The sequence below is a fragment of the Phoxinus phoxinus genome (genome assembly GCF_949152265.1).
Source record: "Phoxinus phoxinus genome assembly, chromosome: 16".
NCBI lineage: Eukaryota > Metazoa > Chordata > Actinopteri > Cypriniformes > Leuciscidae > Phoxinus > Phoxinus phoxinus.
This window is the reverse complement of record NC_136891.1, coordinates 29620520-29636286: the sequence shown is the minus strand read 5'-3', so window position 1 is coordinate 29636286 and position 15767 is coordinate 29620520. Positions and strand designations below refer to the sequence as shown.

General features: G+C 40.6%; 1 protein-coding gene across 2 annotated transcripts in view; it reads left to right on the top strand.

Annotated features, from left to right (window-relative positions):
- epha7 (eph receptor A7) overlaps window positions 1–15767 on the top strand; it is a 79876-nt gene that overhangs the window by 22212 nt on the left and 41897 nt on the right. For both annotated transcript variants that reach the window (XM_079639167.1, XM_079639168.1), the window contains exon 5: window positions 2377–2712. In XM_079639167.1, coding sequence (XP_079495293.1) covers window positions 2377–2712 — 336 coding nt within the window. The remainder of the gene's footprint in view (window positions 1–2376; window positions 2713–15767) is intronic.

The window sequence follows — 15767 nt, the reverse complement described above, 5'->3', positions numbered from 1 at the left end:
GAATGAAGCTGTCTGTGGCAGATATTTGTCCCAGTTTTCCCCCAGACTTCCTCCAGCGTCCCTGCAGAATCCGTCTCAAAGCAGACTGCAGAGGAGGTGACAGATTACATATATAGAAACACATATGCACTCGTGTGTGAAAGAGCAAATGAGAACGGTAAACTCAGAGGGCATTTTGTTGTTAACCAGCAGACGATGACGCTCACAACAGTGCATTAAAATGAAAGACGACTGCGGGACTCTCCAGACGCCAGATGCACGCTTGACAGGAAAGTCTTGTTTTAGCCAAAAAAAAAAAGTTAATTTTTTCACATATTCCTTTTTATTAAAAAGATGATCCCATTTATACATTTTACTTTTTTAAATGTTTTTTTTTTTTTTTTGAATTACATTTAAATGTATGGATTTGCCATTTGCTATATAGAAGTGTCTATTGCGTTCATTAAATCATTTCTTGGATATGTCGAAAACTCACTTGAATCCATTTTCCCTCGAAGGTGCCATACCTTCATACAAAAATTCTGTCCGTTAAGTGATTCACGGTTTTGTACAAAGCCTCAAATGATGAAATTAGAACAAAATCATGGATTGCTATTTTATACATGCTTTTATTAATGTTTTAAATGATTAAATCAGTAGGCGATTCATTGCTACCTTTTCGTTCGAGTAGATCTGCTCAATGACAGCTTGACTTGAGTCCCTTCCTGTCTCAGCTGGCCATTTAAAGATAAACAATCCCTTGATCTCTGCCACTCAAGAGCAGAATGAGAAGGCCCTGCCAAATGAAGCCATTAGTGGTATTATTATTATTCTTACAGGTAACCATAGAAATAAAATGCTAAAGCCCCAGGAGGATGAGAGTGAGTGTGTGTGTGAGCGGCTCTCCCCAAGGGGAATGGAGTAGGAGGGACATCATTAGCATCTGTAGGTGAAGTTGTGCTTCGAACTTGAGAGAGAGATACAGAGAAAATAGAGATGGATAGACAGACCACATCTCTTCACCTGCCACAGGTGGCCCTTTCATCTCCTCCGTTCACTCGTTCCCCTCCTACTTTGATGAATATGGATGGATGTGTGTGCCATTAGCTTTAATGAGGAGCAAAATTTAAGTGTCATATTAACCATTCGCACAATTCTAATGCCTGCTCTTTCCCCTCATGCATATGAAACAAGTGTTTTGTTACTAAATGTCCCCAGTTTTGCAGACGGGCGGCACTGGTGACACACGACCCAAGAGGGCTTTCACACTGACAGTGTTTTGTAGCTGCAAAGCGAGCAGACATTACTCGTGTAAAAATGCAAACTTTTTTTTAGTATGCCTAAAGCACATAAGGGATGCATAATAATACATATACAATATTGTCCATTACCGATAAAAAAAAAATAATACTGATATTTAATTGTTTATGCTCATTTCCACATTTTTTACATTCCAGTACGTTTACCATCCTGCTCCGCTGTCAATCCCACAATCCCTTTTATGAGCCTATCGTACAGCTCCCCTAGAGAACGGATTGAAAACGCCCATTTAGCTCCACACCAGTGGACACATACAGGTCACCGTTTCATTTTGAGGTACAAAAATCGAACCTCTCCAAAACGACAAACCCTTGATGCAAGACCACCACAAAGACAAGTTCTAATAAAAGAGATATTGAACAGACAGTGGTGCCGTTATGAAAACATTAGGGTGATAAAAGCAAGGGCTTGGTGGTTGGATAAAAGTAGCAAAGTATAAATCATTGCTTTATGAGACACGCCAGATTCCTTGGCACTGGCGGGGATTAGGGGATGATGAGTTGTTTTCCACTGTGGTCATCCGTCTGTGAGCTGGTTATTGTAGGCTGAGTGGAATCCTGCACTGCTGCTATTGTCGGGGCGATAACTCGCTCATGATCTGACTCTTAAATTCTGGAAGTGACTCAGACTCCCTGTCTTCCATGGCTTAGACTCCTTGACACCCTGGCAGTCAAGAAACAAAGGCTTTTGCCAGTTGTATCACCTCTTTTCTTTTCACAGGAATCTCATAACTCCCTGGCTCGGTAATGACATGGTACTGCAAAGATACCAAGTAGGAGGAAGACGGTCTTATCTTTTACGTTTTTTTTTTTTAACCTCAAAACGGTATCCCGTTGTTCTCCATTTTATTGTTTTTCCGTCACATTTCTGGTCTACATCGACCTTGGCAGCGCTCAAGTTCAACTCCCCAGCATTCTTGAGCATAACATCTCTATGTAGGTTACAGTATAATTGCATGCCAGGATTTGCCAAGGGCACGGATTCCTCGTTTTTATGTGGTGTTTTTTCTTCTTTTTTGAGTAAAGAAAAATCTGGAGTCTTACAGTATGTTTATCTAAGAATCTTCTCTTACTACAGGGCCACCATCAGCTCCTCAAAACCTGCTTTACAACATCAACCACACCACCGTCAGCCTGGAGTGGACCCCACCGGCCGACACGGGCGGGCGTAACGACGTGACGTACCGGATTATATGCCGCCGCTGCACCTGGGAGCCAGAAGAGTGCTTTCCTTGCGGGAGCAACGTTGGCTTCTCGCCACAGCAGAGTGGATTAACTGACACCTATGTCACCATCACCGACCTGTTGGCTCACGCAAACTACACCTTTGAGGTTGAGGCCGTGAATGGCGTTTCCGACCTCAGCCGTACCCAGCGACTGTTTGCAGCCGTCAGCATCGCAACCAGCCAAGCAGGTAAGAGGTTTGGACTTCAATGGCTATTTGAACACAGACCTTACAGGGTCTAGAAGTATACAACCAAATCTGTAATTTAAATATGTATATTTGCAGCATGTTGAGGTTTTGGCACCGCTCTGATGTGTATTTTAAGATACAAGGGAGTTCCGGTGTTTTTTGTGTTGCTTGAGTGGACTCATCTCAAGCCTGTATAGTTTCTAATGCGCACATACACGTTATTGTACTTACTGCCGTTGGGATAATTGAACAAATTATCTGCCAACCATTTTCCTGCAATTCATAATTTGTGGTTTTGTGGTGGCGATATAGCGGTGAACAGCAACAGATGATAAATAATAGAAGTCACGCACAAGAATACCTCTCTCATTTCCCCTTTGCTTTTTATTGTCTGCCAGGAGAACCGCCACCTTTAAATATCACTTACAGTCGCCATGGTTGACATTTCCACTAGAGTCTTTGTTGAATTCCTGATAAATGATATGAGCTTTCACTTTATCCCCTGAAATTAAATGGGTGGCAAATGCTTGCATTGGTGCTGAAGTCATGGCCGCAAACATTATTAGCTCGACGAGTGGTTGCCTGTCTTTGGCTCTCCCTCTGTCTCTCTCTCACACTCTCTCTCTCGGGAGTGGGCCATAATTTAAGAGCTGTTTCTTAGACTACACATGCTAAAGAAATGCATGTTTTTAATGAACTATTTTTTTATAGGTCTGCAAAACAAGATTTCTCTTTCATGCCCAAGCATCCATGAAATACAATTTGCCTTCAAATGCATAGTGGTTCTGGTCATTAATAAGAAGTTAGTAGACAGTGATAGCTTAGCACCATGCTTCAGCTACTAGCACTAGACTGCAGTGTTGTTGTACGTGCGCACACATAAAAACACACATTGAGTGTTTGAGTGTTTGTTGTTTGGAAAAGAGATTCCACTAGGGATGTGTCACCTAGAAATGGTCACAATGGTTGACTAATCGACTAGTAATCCAATAACTGACTAGTCTGTTATTGAAGCTGACATTGTAAAATAATATTTCATATTTTGTATCTATTTTTATCTATTATTAATGTTTATTTTATCTAGATAAAAAAAAACATCTTACATGTCTACAACATATTATCTACATACAAAATCTAGTTGATCTAGTTTTTTTCTCTTGATAATATATAATGTTTTTTTTCTAGACATACAGTATGCTGAACATGTCATCCAATGTTTATTAAATAAGGCAATAGGCATGAATGTTGATTAGTCTAAATTTCTATAATCTAGAATTTATCTAGATAATATGTCTGTAAAAATATTACATCTAGTTTTGTAAAGATTTATTTTATCTCAATAATGTATAATTATAATTCATAATAATATTAATATAATTTATCTAGACATGTTGACTAGTTGATCTAGATTTTTTTCTCAAGATTATGTATTGTTGATCTAGACATGTTGACTAGCATCTAGATGTCTTATCTAGAAAATGTATAATATTATCTAGACAAATATGTTGACTGGTTTATCACTTTATCTACATAATATCTAATATTATGTGACACTGTGTGCTGTCTATTTTTCTCTTCAGTTTCTTTTCTTAATCTAGACACATACTTAGTAAAGCACCACAGCTAACAGACATGTTTGGCTGTTGCATTGCGTGTCAAGACTCATGCTTCTTCTTCCATTCTGTTTCACTTACAGTAGTTTAGCTGTTTTCGAATGCAAGAATGTGTTTTTTGTAAACACTGTCTAAGAAATGCAAAAAAGTTAATTTTAATCTAGACCAATTAGTCAAGCAGTCATTCAGGCAACTCACAGACTCGTTGATTCAGACAGTGTGTAGTTTTGTACATCCCTAGTGTTTCCCCACCTGCATTCAAAACTCAAGTTCTCATTTGCATTTTTGTTGTTTTTTTGGTTTGCAAACAAAACAAGGTCAGTGACTGGATAATACGAGCAGCTCACACATGCACGTGTTCACAGAGATGAGGAAAGAGACACAGAGGGAGAGGCGATAATGACCGGCAGGCAGTAAAATGAGGGAGGAACAGAGGCGAGGAGGAAGGGGAGAGGGGATGATGTATGTGTCATGACAGGGATCGTGACAGAGACACTCGCTGGAGTTTGGAGCCACAAGGACACGCGGACACCTTGGTAGGTTAGGAGCGAGAGGGAGAGAACGAGAGATAAGGGACAGAGAGAGAGGGAAAAGACCCTTGTCTCAAAGTGAGAGCCGTGCGTAATTATGTCTGGCATACTGACAACAGACAATTACACCAGCCACCCTGGGCAATATTTAGTCATTAGTTATTGTCAGATTAAGAAAATATATTAGTAAAGCCCTGTTTTCTGTAGTGCCAGTATTACCGGTTTCATTTTGACCGCTTTCAAACTACAGAGTAGGCCATGGAGACTGAAAAAAAAGGGAGAACAGAATAAATCTGAGTGTGAATAGATTCTAGCTAGGAATGGGGTCTCTGTCTTCTACTTGTCTTTCAAAGACAGGCTAGTCATTTAATGAGGCTGATTTTTTTTTTTTTTTTTGCAACCAAATTTTAATTAGCATTTAAAAAAATATTTTTTTGTGCTCTGTCCAGCTGTTTTTGAACACAAGTGCCCATCTTCTATAAATTATCTCTAAGAAATGCATCTTATTGTTGTCAGGTGGATCTTAAACCTGCCTAATTATACAGGACTGCACATCCTTGATTATAACTTTGGAGATATCTATTTGAATTCAAATGAAATGGTTGCCCACTCAATTACTTATAGATTTAATGATTCACCTTTGATAATTAAGCTCAAGCTCCATTTGAATACAACAGGCTCTCTGTGATGGCAAACTGATAGGACCCCTGGACAATCAGCCCCTTGTTTAGAGCCAAGATGGAAAAAATTTAACCCTATCTGACCATGCTCAATTCTCTGCTCGCCAGAGCCTTACAGGCGCAATTTTACCCCTGGGTTACCACGGCAATGGATGGCTACCTCATAATGGGCTAGAATGGAGCTTCCTGAAACAATAAGCTGCCGGCCAGTCAGACAGAGCTGTACACTCATTAACACTGATGACTTTATCTAGGCCTTTAGAGTTGAAAAAAATTGCTTTTTTTTTAAAGCTCTGCCCAATACTTGTTAACCTGGTGGGGATACCTGCAAGAGTATAAGAAGACAGCAATAATTCAAATTGATCTAATGTAACCTAAATTTAAATAAATGTCTTTGTTCAAGATTCATCAGTGCATATCAACAACTGTCAAAATATAATCAGCATTTGTTTTGATGAATATAATAAAAATACATTATATTACACTCTGTTCAAAAGTTTGGGGTCCGTACAATTTTTATAAAGAAATTAATAATTTTCTATTCAACAAGGACACATTAAATTGAAATAAAGTTACAGTATTTGTATTTGTACTTTTACAAAACATTTATATTTCTTATAAATGCTTTTCTTTTCTCTCTATTCTCTCAAAAGAATTCTCTATTCTCTATAAACTCTCTATTCATCAAAGAATCATGAAAAAAAATGTATAAAAGTTTTTCAACATTTTTAATAACAGGAATATCACAGGAATAAATTTAATTTTAAATACATTAAACTAAAAAAAGGTATTTTAAATTGCAATAATTTTACTGGTTTAACAGTATTTTGATCAAATAAATGCAGCCTTGGTGAGCGGAAAGACATCTTTCAAAATAAAATAAAAATGTTACAGACCCTGAACTTTTTAATAGTACATTGTACAGTCATATTTACTCCATATTTACATATATATATATTTAGCTTTACATACCCTATAGTCATCATCTACCTGTTTTCAAGAAAGTCATACGAGTTTGTAACACATCAGGGTGAGTAAATGATGACATCACTTTCATTTTTTGGCTGAGGGGGAATTAGACACTCTCACTGCTGGTCTCCATCTGCACGAGAATAACTATGCGCTTCAGGCACCAAGCGTAGGAGTAGAAACTGTAAGGAGAGCAGAAAGCAAAGGTGCGGAGCCCAAATCCAGATGGCTACACATCTGATGAGGAATTCAGGAATCCTCTCTTTAATTATCCTTCCACTACTGAGTGACACAATAAGCGACAAAAAGAGAGCAAAAGAAGGGATGTGTCCGGATGAGAGAGGGGCTACTCAAAGTACTCATTGTTCCTCCAAAGCCTAATTACTTCCCTGCTCTCCATGAAATGGGTTTAAATAGCGATTGCTTCTGTATCGGCAGGTTCATCATCATCATTTCTCTTATTTTCTTTCTTTTTTTCCCCTCCATTGACGCCTCTTGCCATCCCCCCTGCAGACAATTGTGAATTCTCTCTCTCTTTAATGGCAATTCTTTTTTTCCCTCTTCCTAGAGGACTGCATGGGAAGTTTGGTGAAGAGCATTTCAATCAGCATTCTATTGTCACTTGACATCTCAGTAGAGATGCCCTCGGATGCGTCTCTCTCTCACTTTCTCTCGCTCTTTCCCTCTCTCGCTCCATCTCTCTCTGTGTCTGTCTAAACAACACCCATTGTTCTTCCCAATGCTCTTGAGCGGAAATAGCTCAAAGAATAACCATTAATATTTATTCAGGAGAGTCCTTCTGAGGAGAACAGTGTGGAATCAGGCACCGAACAGCCCTTTCCACGCCGTAGAATTCAGCAACCAGATGTGAGACGCACATTTTAGATGCAAACAGCATGCGCGGTAAACAGAATCAAAGCAAGGGAGGGCGAGAAGCTGTGGAAATGGATTTTTAATGCTTAGGTTACATGTCAGAGGAGCACGATGTGCATGTTGCCCGCTGATAGCTGCCTCTGACTGCGGCCCACTCTGTCTAGGATGTTGCAAAGTTGTTTAAGTGTTTGATAGGGAAGCACATTAACCCTGTACTCCGCCACACTGCTCTTATCTTCTGCTTTCGAGAGGAAATAGCTTAAATAAGAAATTGTATTATTTGAGGCGCATGGATTCCATACATAGCCTAGTTTTTCCAATGCTACGAGATTCTACTTGTGTTATTTCTTCTCATCTCTCGAGGAGAATCGCTCTGCAGAATGAGTGGCGTACCTTGATCTAAAGAGCCTTTGTTTTGAGCTGCGAGACATAAATAATGTGCTCTCATGTTCAGGCCAGTCTGGTCGCATTAGCTGGAGCTGTTCTGTCACCCCTTGTGTTTTTAAGGTGGCATGAAATGGAAATTGCGAGTAACGATGCGCACAGATAAATAATAACACTGCAATATTCCATCAAATTTCATGGTGACTTCAAATGAAGCTGAGCTCAGAGGATCCTAATACTCCTCTTTTGTTCTGCAAAATGGTTCAAGCAATGTCTAAATGTGTTGCGCCAAGCATTATAAAGTGCGAGAAAGCATTCTCATGCCCCAGACCGAAAGACAATCCTCGCGGCATTTCTCCTGTAATTAATACGGCCACTTTTTCGACATGTTATCACTGCAAAATGGATCCCGTTCAATACCCCTGAGAAGAATCACACTTTGGGGAACAATAAGGCCATTGATTGATCTCTGCAAAATCCTAATCTGTGGCAGGGACGTTAAACAGAATGGATTGATTGATTCCCGGGATTCCCAGTCGGCCAGTGCTAGGTGGTGTAATTTTCTAGTTAAGCGGATCCCTCAAGCCTCTTTTGTAGCATTTGTATGCCGTTTTATGTTACCTGAGAGGCCTTTCTCTCTCCCTCTCTCTCCTTTGCCACTCTCTCTCTTTCTGTCTTCCCTCTTTTGGTAATTCCATCTGTGGTAATTTGATAAGAGCTGGACCAGTCGCTACAATTCAACAGCTGTGGTTAAATCGCTGGTGGTCTGGCTCACACTGGCCTCGGCGGCCTTACTCTGGGCACTTAACCTGTGGCATTGTGCGGAATGCCTCGTGATTCGTCCGTCACCCAATCCGTCAGCAATGAATAATTTTCATGGAAGGTGCACTTTAATTACTTTCCCATTTAAATGGCATTGCGGTGGCCTATCTAGGTCATTAATCTTAGTGAGGATCCTGTTGCAAGCCTTTTATTGCTGGCAAACGAAGCCCCCCAAATCCCCCAGAATCTTCTCTGCTTGACTGACTGCAGACTCCCAGCAGCCACTGCTCCAGTGTGTCCTTCTGAACTGGCCGCTGTGTCACGGAAGCGAGAGAGACAGACACAGAGAAAAAGAAAGAGAGATCTACACTCGTCTCTCAGCATGAGCGAGGGGATGGAGAGGAAGTTTGCCAGCCACCTTAAAGGGACCTGTTGGATTGAGAGTGAGCCGGACTTTCAGTGTCCAGCAAGTGGAATCGAGCGCAGTTGGCTGTCCAGAGATTTTCCAGATGAACCTTCTGAAGTACTTCTAATGTAGCATCATCTTTAGTTAGGGCTTTAAAGCTATTTCAATTCAATTTAAATAAATAATTGTATTATATTTGTAAATGAAATTAATTATTTTGATGAATTTGAATTTTATTGTTTTTTTAATCACATATTTTATTATCATCACCTCAAATTACATTCTGGGTCAGAAAAAAATATTAATTAGGCCTATATTATATATATATATATATATTTGCTGTACCACTTTTATAGTTAAGTATCAAATAATTACACAGAACATTTTTATTTTTGTGGTACATTACATATTTAAGGATTAGTTTTTCCCAGCCATTTTTAGATTATAAAGTGTAGCACACGTGTCAAATAATATTGAACTTGTTACTAATATTCACTATAGGCCAGTAGGTTCGACTATGGAGGTGTAATAAAGACAACACTGGTTAAATGATAAAGTAAATCTTTGTATTTAAATGAATGATTGGAAGTAATTGTTGATATTCGGAAAAATAAAATAAAATAAAAATAAAACAAATAATTGTGACAGTTTTTTGCTCAGTATCAAACCACAGTTATATGGATTAAATTCACAATCAATGAACAATTTCACTTGACTCTGTTCGTTCAATTAGTTGGGTGCACCCTCTAGGCTATAAAGATATCCTTAAAATACTACACCTTCAAAAACCCTTACAAATTGTCACAATTTGTTAAGTTGACAGATCACTGAATCACATTCAAAAATAAACTCAACCGAATTGAACAAAATACAAACAACAGTTCAGTAGACAGCAGTTCAATGAATCAATTCAAAAGGTTTGTTTGAAAAGTTCAGTTAAAGTTCGTTTAGAGGCTCAGATTCAAAAAATTTGTTTCAAAAGATTCAGTTCAAAAAAATTCGATTCAAAAGATCCGATTCAAAAGACTCGATTCACTGATTCAGTTCGGAGAATCCAAAGTTCCTTAGAACCGTGGAAAAATGATTCTATAGTCCAAAGAAAAAAAATCGGTTGTGCAGGAAAATAAAATTCTCTGAGCAGTCTTGCAAAAAACAAAGCTCAGTCCTGTTTAGAAAAACTAGCAGGCAATCAGAACTTTCCTACCCAATTCCACAGGTGTTCGTTTGAACTCAAATCTTGCATCATTCAACGTTCATCTCGCTGGGAAGGCTCGCCATCTTAGATCGTCACGCTGAAATTAACGCAGTTCCAGCGTAGTACAAAAAAACCCGACCTGCATATGTAACAGGCAGTATTTAGTTCACAACACACATTAGATTCACTGTTTTTAGGTTAGCAACAGAAAATAGTAGCACTTGTTATCCTGTTGAACATATTGTGCTGCACTTCAATCGTAATTTGACAGCTTAGATAACAGTATGCAACTTAAACAAGGAAAATCACTCGTTCAATATAATCAACAACAAAATATGAACATTACGAACTCATATTCTTACCATACATAACTTTTTGCTCGTTAAACATCAGATCATATCAGCATTTCATGCTGACAAAGAAATACGATTTCACTCTCTCTCAATTTAACACATCTGTACACAATTAATTACATTTATGAAAGTTTACACATTTCAAAGTGTGTACTCACCAAATCCAAAGAACATAGATCATAAATCTCTCTTTTTCAATCCTCTCTGACGATCTTAACTTGTACACACAAAGTTATGCTGCTGCTCGTCTCACAGTAACGCAGATAAAGTAAAATGGCTTCCCCCATACAGCAACTAACGTGGTGGGGCGGGACATCAACATAAATCTCACGCAATTGGACAATCATTAAGATGTCAATCATCACACTGACATGCATTTCTTTTTGATTTTATTATTTTTCTTACACTCTTTACTAATTTCTGGTTAGTTTTAACAACTCTTTATTTAATTCCTTTTTATAATTAATTTGTTTAATTATAAAGGGTTACATTCTCCCCTCTTAAAGATAAGCAAGTCTCTTTGCGTTTTGCCTTTTACTTGACCCTTTAGTAACTCTTGGGCAGCACTAAATCAGTTATAGGTATATCAGCAAGACTCATTGAATTTACTACTGCCTCACTCAATGACTGGAACAAGTTTTGGACTACTGAGGTAAGGGGATTACCCAACTGTGGGTAATGGAATTTCTTTGGAGGTTTTTGGACCCTGTTTGATCTTCTTAGATTTTGATCTACACTTGATCTTGCATATGCATTAACTTGTTCTGTTTCTTCTTCCAGATCCTGAGCATCCGTGGACATATCTTTTTCCTCCTCATTACCAGTTGGATTGGATGATGGTAAGTATCTTTCTTCAATTCCATTTTCTGTTGGTATAGTTTCTGGTACTTCAGGATCTGTAGGTTCATACATTTCAGTCACCTCTCCTAAACTTTCATCCAATGGAAGAATGTTAGCTGGACTGTTCACAGGCTGGGGTAATTCTGTTTCATGAGGTAAGTCTGGTTCCTGAGGTAAGTCTGGTTCCTGAGGTAAGTCTGGTTCCTGAGGTAAGTCTGGTTCCTGAGGTAAGTCGGATCTCGGAGGTAAGTCTTTTTCTTTTCCATCAGCCACTTTTGACTTTGTGGTGTCATATGCATAGACAATCTTTGTTTTTTCAACAGGAATTCTACTGAATATGCAAATTTCATCCTCTGAATCCGATTGTTCCTCATTTAACAGTTCTCTCTTTCTTTGGCTTCGTGTCTTAGGCTTGGAGATGTTTACTGGATCAGGGACACTCTCCTCAGAAGTAGTAAGGAAACCACACGGTAATAGTAGATCCCTGTGCAACACTCGTAGAGGAACATCCTTATCTTGTGGACGAACTTTATAAACTGGCAGGTCTCCAACTCGTTCCACTACTATATGGATAGTAGACTCCCACTTGTCTGCGAGTTTATGTTTTCCCCTGATTCGGACGTTCCTCACTAGAACTTTATCTCCCACTTCAAGAGTTGACTCTTTCACTCGTTTGTCGAATCTGTCCTTATTCCTCATTGCAGACTTTGAAGCGTTTTGAGTGGCAATTCGGTAACTCTCCTCAAGTCGGGCTTTGAGACTTTGAACATATTTGGAATGCGACTCATGGACAGGTTTTTCTACGGGTAGCCCAAAAGCTAAATCCACCGGTAATCTGGGTCGCCTCCCAAACATGAGCTCATAAGGCGTGAATCCAGTGGTCTCATTTTTCGTGCAATTGTAAGCATGCACTAATGGTTTCACAAAGTCGTGCCAATGTGACTTATCCTGTTCCTTCAAGGTACCCAACATGTTTAGGAGTGTCCTATTGAAGCGCTCAACGGGATTACCGCGAGGATGATAGGGAGTTGTCCGTACCTTGTGAATTTTTGCCATCTCGCAAAGCTCTTTGATGAGTTTGGATTCAAAGTCGGCTCCTTGATCGCTTAGTATCCTCTCCGGGAAACCATAGTGGACAATGAATCCATCCCAAAGGCACTTAGCCACGGTCTTGGCTTTCTGGTTGGTGGTGGGTATGGCAACTGCATACTTGGTGTAATGGTCCGTCATGACAAGTACATTCTGGACATTACTTCGGTCTGGTTCGATGGAAAGAAAATCTATACAGAGCAACTCAAGGGCCCGTGTAACCTGGATGTTGACCAAGGGGGCAGATCTCTCTGGCAAAGCTTTCCGCTTCACGCACCGTTCGCAGGTCTTAATCTTCCTCTCAACATCAGCACTCATCTTTGGCCAATAAAAGCGAGAACGGACAAGGTCGAGGGTGCGATCTACTCCCATGTGGCCCATCTGATCGTGCAGGCTCTCCAGCACCATTGCACGGAATTTAACAGGTAACACCAGTTGGTAAGTTGTTTGACCGTCCAACTGTCGTCGTCTGTACAGAACTCCATCCTTCAATTCTAAGCGGTTCCACTCTCTCAACAACAAAGAAAAGTCTGGACATTCATACCTCACCGTCCGGCATGGCATCTGGCCTTCTTCTAAGTGGCTAATGACTTGGTTCAGGACAACATCTTCCCTTTGTTCACGTTGCAGGTCTATACCAGTTAAACAGGGGATTGCAGACTCCTCTTCAGTCAGGTCTTGAGCAAAACAACCAGGAATAACCTCCTGTTCCATTGCCAAGGACTCCACTAGAGCAACAGAAGTTCCACATCCTTGCTGAACCAGATGCTTGTCCCACACAGCTTGTACAACATCACAGTCCATGACAACACCTTTATCTCCACCCAGATGCTTGAAGGCGAATTGCTGTATCCGTTCCAGTTCCTTCTGTGATACCATGTCATTGATCAGCTCACCATGGGGACGTCTTGATAACCCATCGGCATCTTGGTTTTGCTTTCCTGCTCTATAGGTCAGATCGAAAGAGAATGTGGCTAATGCTGATAGCCAACGATAACTTATGGCATCAAGCTTCGCGGAAGTTAGGATGTAAGTAAGAGGATTACTGTCAGTTATGACAGAGAAGTGATTGCCATACAAGTAGTCAGAGAATTTCTCGGTCACTGCCCATTTTAAAGCAAGAAACTCCAACTTATGGGCGGGGTATCGAGACTCACTTCTTGAAAGACCTCTACTGGCGAAAGCTATGGCTTTTTTTTCTCCATTTTGCTCCTGATATAACGCAGCGCCAAGACCTATGGTGCTTGCGTCTGTGTGGAGGATGTAAGGTAAGGTCGGGTCTGCAAACCCAAGCACAGGAGCACTGGTAAGTTTGGAGATGATTGTGTTGAATGCTTCATCACAAGCCGTTGTCCATCGGCTCCCAAATGACTCTTTTGGGTTAAAATAGCTTCCTTTCAGCTCACTGTTCATGGTCTTACGATTCAGTGGGGCATAACCAGCAGTTAAATCATTTAGGGGTTTCACTATCTTGGAATAATCGCGGATGAACCGCCGATAGTATCCCGAAAATCCCAAGAATGATCTTAGTTCCTTTAGGTTCTTTGGTTTTGGCCAGGTCTTAAGAGCACTGATCTTTTCAGGATCTGTCTGGACTCCTGTCTCCGATATTATGTGGCCTAGGTACCGGACTGAAGTTTGGAAGAATTTGCATTTTTCTGGGGATAATCTCAACCCATACTCTCTTAGTCTTCTCAGTACTTTTAGAAGCCGTTCTTCATGCTCCTCAGGGGTCTGGGAAAACACTATTAAATCATCAAGGAACACCAAGACTTCTGTGAGATGTAGGTCCTCCATACACTTTTCCATTAATCGTTGGAATGTACTCGGTGCATTGGTAATTCCTTGAGGCATCCGATTAAATTCCCAAAATCCTAAGGGACAAGAGAAAGCGGTTTTGTACTTGTCAGACTCCTCCATTTCTATCTGGTAATAACCAGACTTTAAGTCCAGGACAGAGAACCATCGAGAACCTGTCAAGGCTGAAAAAGACTCCTCAAGGTTCGGCAAAGCGTAGGAATCCTTCACAGTTTGTGAATTAAGCTTCCTGTAATCCACACATAGTCTTACGTCGCCATTCTTCTTACGTACGACTACGATTGGGGATGCAAAAGGAGACTCAGATTCCCGGATGACTCCTGACTCTTTTAACTCTTGCAAATGGCGTCTGACAGCAGCCAGGTCATGAGGATGGATAGGGCGTGCCCTTTGCTTACAAGGAGTTTCGTCAAACAGCTTGATGTGATGCTTTACTTTGGATGTTCGACCAAAATCCAGGTCATGTTGCGCAAAGACATCAGACATATCACTGAGCTTCTTACTGATTCTATCCTTCCACTCCTTGGGCAACGGTGAGTCCCCAAAGTCAAAGGTAATCCCTGTTTCAGAACAGCTTTGACCAGCAGGTACAGATCCCACATCTCGTTCTTGAGGGATGATACTCTCGATGGCATGCACTTCAGCAACCACAGCATTTGGCTGCAGTACTACATCCCGATGCGACTCATTCCGTAGCTGGACAGTCAACTTTTGCGTTGGGAATGGTGGCACTTGAACTACACCTCTTGAAAAAAGTACACCTCCAGGGAGGGAGGAGTTTGATGGGGGCTCCAGAAGAACACATTCTTTAGTGGATAAGCAATTCACATTTGCTTTTCCACAGAGAGCAACGGTCTGCTGTGCTGGAATCACTACGGGCTCCTTGCTTTGTAATCTCACCAATCCAAGGCATCCATTGGCATTCTGTTTATGACGTAATTGCAGAGTTTTGAGCACAGCACTGTACCCGTATCGTGGAGAATGGTGTTCAAGGATATTCAAGTTAGAACATTCAGCATACAATGAATCAAGCGTATTCATCCCGATTAAGACTTGAGATTGTTTTTCTGGTTTGAAGTCAGGAACGACCAGTGCCAGTGTGGAAATTTCAACCTCAGATCCGACCATGTCTTCTGGAAAAGTTATTGGAATTTCGACATATCCTTTGTATGGAACTGGCTGACCATTTGCTCCACTGACCTCAAGCAGAAGATTCAGGGGCTTGATGGGATGATTAATCAAGCAAGCTTGGTAAAAGGACCAAGGAACTGTGGTCACCTGCGACCCTGTGTCAAGTAAGCAATGACATTCAGTCCCTGAGATTTTTACTTGCGCTGTACACTTGGATCCAACCAGACGCTGAATACGGAATTTGTGGTGTGGCCCTGAATTTATTCTGGGGGGACAACTTTTAAGTTCACTAGTTCCAGTTTGTCCCGCAACTGGAACTGTTAGGCGTTTAAAGAAGCTGCACCATCATGACTGTTCTCTTGATCCCACTCTTGTTGCTTCAACCGCAGTTCGTTCCTTTTCTTTTCAACTA